Source organism: Solanum verrucosum, unplaced genomic scaffold, assembly GCF_900185275.1.
Source record: "Solanum verrucosum unplaced genomic scaffold, falcon-dt-bn FXZP01000286.1, whole genome shotgun sequence".
Classification (NCBI taxonomy): Eukaryota; Viridiplantae; Streptophyta; class Magnoliopsida; order Solanales; family Solanaceae; genus Solanum; species Solanum verrucosum.
The window spans coordinates 1463632-1467102 of NW_026020376.1; the positions used below are offsets into that span (position 1 = coordinate 1463632).

The following is a 3471-nucleotide window of genomic DNA, read 5'->3' on the forward strand; positions in this document are numbered from 1 at the left end:
GACACAAAGTTACCCCTAACTATGTTCTTACAAAGATTCACAAAAGTTTTGAAACGTTTCTAACACAAGTGAAACGAATCCTACAAGTTAAGTACTAATACAAGCAATCAAGAAAAACAACAGGTACGGAAAGCACTCCTTCCGTTGATCGGGTCCTTGTTGTATGTGTTCTTGTACTTGAGTTCTTCCTTGAAGATGGCCTTCTCTTTTTAAGCTTATGAATTTTCAGAGAAAATCCAAGTTTTTGTTTGCCAAATCTTAAGTTTGTGTTTTGTGGAAGAGACTATATCAAAAAGACAGAAACTCCTTGGGACCGCCCATTGGCTGAGAGCATGCTTCTCTGGAAAGACACGTGAACCTACCACATCAGAAGTGGCAGCTTTTCTGACAGCCGTCATGTCGTCCTTTCACATACGCAATCTTGCAGGGACCATGTCCCTTGCAAACTTTTCTTAGTGGGTTCATGAGAAGACTTAGTGGCTCTCTCTCCTTTGAATGAATGATTTAATTTGTTGTTTGTCATGTTGATTAAATCAACCATAAAGAGTTATTGACCATTGGACAAGTAGCCTCGTCCATTCTGATTGGTGTAGTACGCTGACGCCTCACCAACCTCTGACAGGACAGCTTTACAACTGTACACCATTATAAATTTGGACGAGAGAACTCTGCCCAGGACCAGATCCCTGCATTTGTGAGCCACGAAAACAAACAGTCTCATCCTCTCTTCCTATTGGTGCAGTACACTGCACTTTTCACCTACCACCTGACATGACAACTTTACAGTTGTACCCCATTTGAATCTGGACGAGAGCACTGTGACAGGGACCAAATCCCTGCATTTGTGAGGATCATCTTAACACCTAGAATATAACACTAGATTTGTTTTAATGGCAAATCTTGTTAAGTGATTTTATTGATACTTATGTCTAAGTTGAGTGATTTTGTTGATATAAAAATAAAGTTCAATGACTTTGTTAGATAAATTGTGAAAATTGAGTGACCATAAAATAAAACATGTACTAAAAATATGTACTAAAATTTTATTGGGTTGTTATCATCAAAATAAATAAGTGAAATCTTGTACCTAACATCTCTTAGCTGTTTATGGAAGCTGAAGAATATCTTTTGTCTGCAAGTCTCATCTACCAGTGATCATTTCTCACTAGGCACTCTTATACTTTTAATAAGTCAAATATATTATGTGTATACATGTGATTTGATACTCCTGATTTATTCGATATTTATTATTGATTCATTTTGTTTTACTACAAAATTAATTTATTTTCTCAAGTTTGAAGAATTGAATATTGCTAATTTTTATAATTTAAATGTGATGAAACTATTTTACTTAATAATTTATTTTAGTAAAATGTTGCAATAGAAAAATAACAAAACACACGTGTGTGATGGGTAGTTAGTTAGAGAGACAAATGTCCGAGGAAAAAGTTTTCCGATCCAATTCAGACGAGAGATAGAAAATGTTCAGGAAGTTGTTACTATCCATTGCAACATACATGTCTCTTCAGAATATGATAGACAATGTCGGATGGAATTATGAAGAAATTGCCCCAAGATGTGACCACTTGTATTATTTTGAGACTTGCAGTAAAATCTCTAATGCGATACAAGTGTATCTCTAAAACATGGTGTGCTCTATTACAGTCCTCTTATTTTATCAATCTTCATGTCAAGCGCCCCACCACCACCAAAGACGAATTAATTCTCTTAAAACGATCCTTCGAAGAAGGACCTAATCAGTATAAAAATTTCTTATCTTTTCTTTCTGGTTGTGATGATGATCATTATCCCATATCTCCAAATATAGATGTTCCGTATCTATCTACAACTTTTGGTAGTGTGACTCAACATATCATGGGGCCTTACAATGGTCTAATTGTCCTGTCTGATAATGAACACGTTGTCTTACTTAATCCCTCCACTAGGAAATACAACCTGCTTCAACCCAGTCCATTTGAAATATGTCCTCCGGGGTTCGACCGTTATATTTGTGGTCTAGGATTTGGCATTGACTTTACGATGAATGACTACAAATTTGTTAGGATTAATGAAATTTCTACGGATCCTTACAAGGATCCTTGCGTGAGAGGGAACAAAGTTGAGGTTTATGAGTTGAACATTGATGCATGGAGAGAAGAGTATTATGAAGAGGAAAAGTTGCCCTCTGTGTATTGGTCTCCTTGTGCGGAATTATTTTACAAGGGAGTATGTCATTGGTTTGCAAGTGGAGATGGAGAGGTAATTCTTTGTTTTGATATGAGCACTGATACTTTTCGCAATATCAAGATGCCTCATACTTGTTTTTTTCCTAATGGCATGTGTTATGGCCTTGTTATATTAAATGATTCTCTCACCTTGATTTGTTATCGTGATCCAACATGTGAGATTGATCCATTAACGGATGTGATTGATATTTGGACAATGAAAGACTACGGCGTAAATGATACTTGGATTATGGGATACACCATTAGACCTCTTCCTATTGAATGCCCTTTAACAATTTGGAACGATTTATTAATCCTTCAAAGCAAAAGTGGACAATTGATTTCCTACAATTTTATTTCAGATGAAGTAAAGGAATATACTTTACATGGATATCCTGAAAGCTTGAGGGTTATAGTTTATAAGGAATCCTTGACTCCAACTCTACAGGAAAACAGTCAAGGTACACAAGCTCAGGGATTTTAAAAATGGTATAGTCTTCAAGATACAAACTTTTTTGTGAAACTCATATTAGAGCTAAAGAATTTGAGTTGTACTCATCTAAATGAATAATGCAGGTAAGAACTTTATGCATTTGGCACACTTTTTCAACCATTAACTATACACTCTATTCCATATTATGACAGGGTATTACCAATGCAAGTGTTTTTTAATAAATGCATTAGCATGTTTAACGATACAATTGCCTTTCAAAACTATTTTTGTGTTCTTTTCACCGTATTTGTGAATGATATTTTTCTAAGTATATATTTATTTTAGAAAATTATATCATGAATGTTATTTTTAATACACCAAATCAAACAATACATAAGAAATAAGTTCAACATAACTAATATCAATATTTCTAACGTCAACATTACTACTCCAACCTATTTAAGACTATTGTTATCCACAATAAGAAACGATCCCTTGATTTTTTAAGTCAGATGTCGAAATGAGAAACTACAATATTAGAAATAATTTATGCGTTGCACTTTATTTGAATGACATTTAAACTATAGCACCAAGACTTGGTATTTGTTTGTTTGTGATAATTAGCTAAAGCATATAAAGAATTGAAAACTTCAAGCGTAGGTTCAATATATTCATAGTTTGTTCCATATTTAATTCAAATTAGCAAAAAGAATTGCTTGTCCACCTAGCATGGAGAGTGTATGCACTTTCTTAAAGAGTGTGAACAAACTAAAAAAACGAATATAATTTTATTTTTACAAGTATTTTGCTATA

At 34.1% G+C, this 3471-nt stretch overlaps 1 protein-coding gene across 1 annotated transcript; it reads left to right on the top strand.

Annotated features, from left to right (window-relative positions):
* Window positions 1–1542: 1542 nt before the first annotated feature.
* On the top strand, window positions 1543–2709 carry LOC125838470 (F-box protein CPR1-like). Its single transcript, XM_049517518.1, has one exon. It carries the CDS (start codon window positions 1543–1545, stop codon window positions 2707–2709), a length of 1167 nt encoding a protein of 388 aa, XP_049373475.1.
* The last annotated feature ends 762 nt before the right edge of the window (window positions 2710–3471 follow it).

What these genes read in the sequence shown, in the direction of transcription:
- LOC125838470 (XM_049517518.1), top strand. Translation starts at nt 1,543, where the DNA reads ATGTCGGATGGAATTATGAAGAAATTGCCCCAAGATGTGACCACTTGT.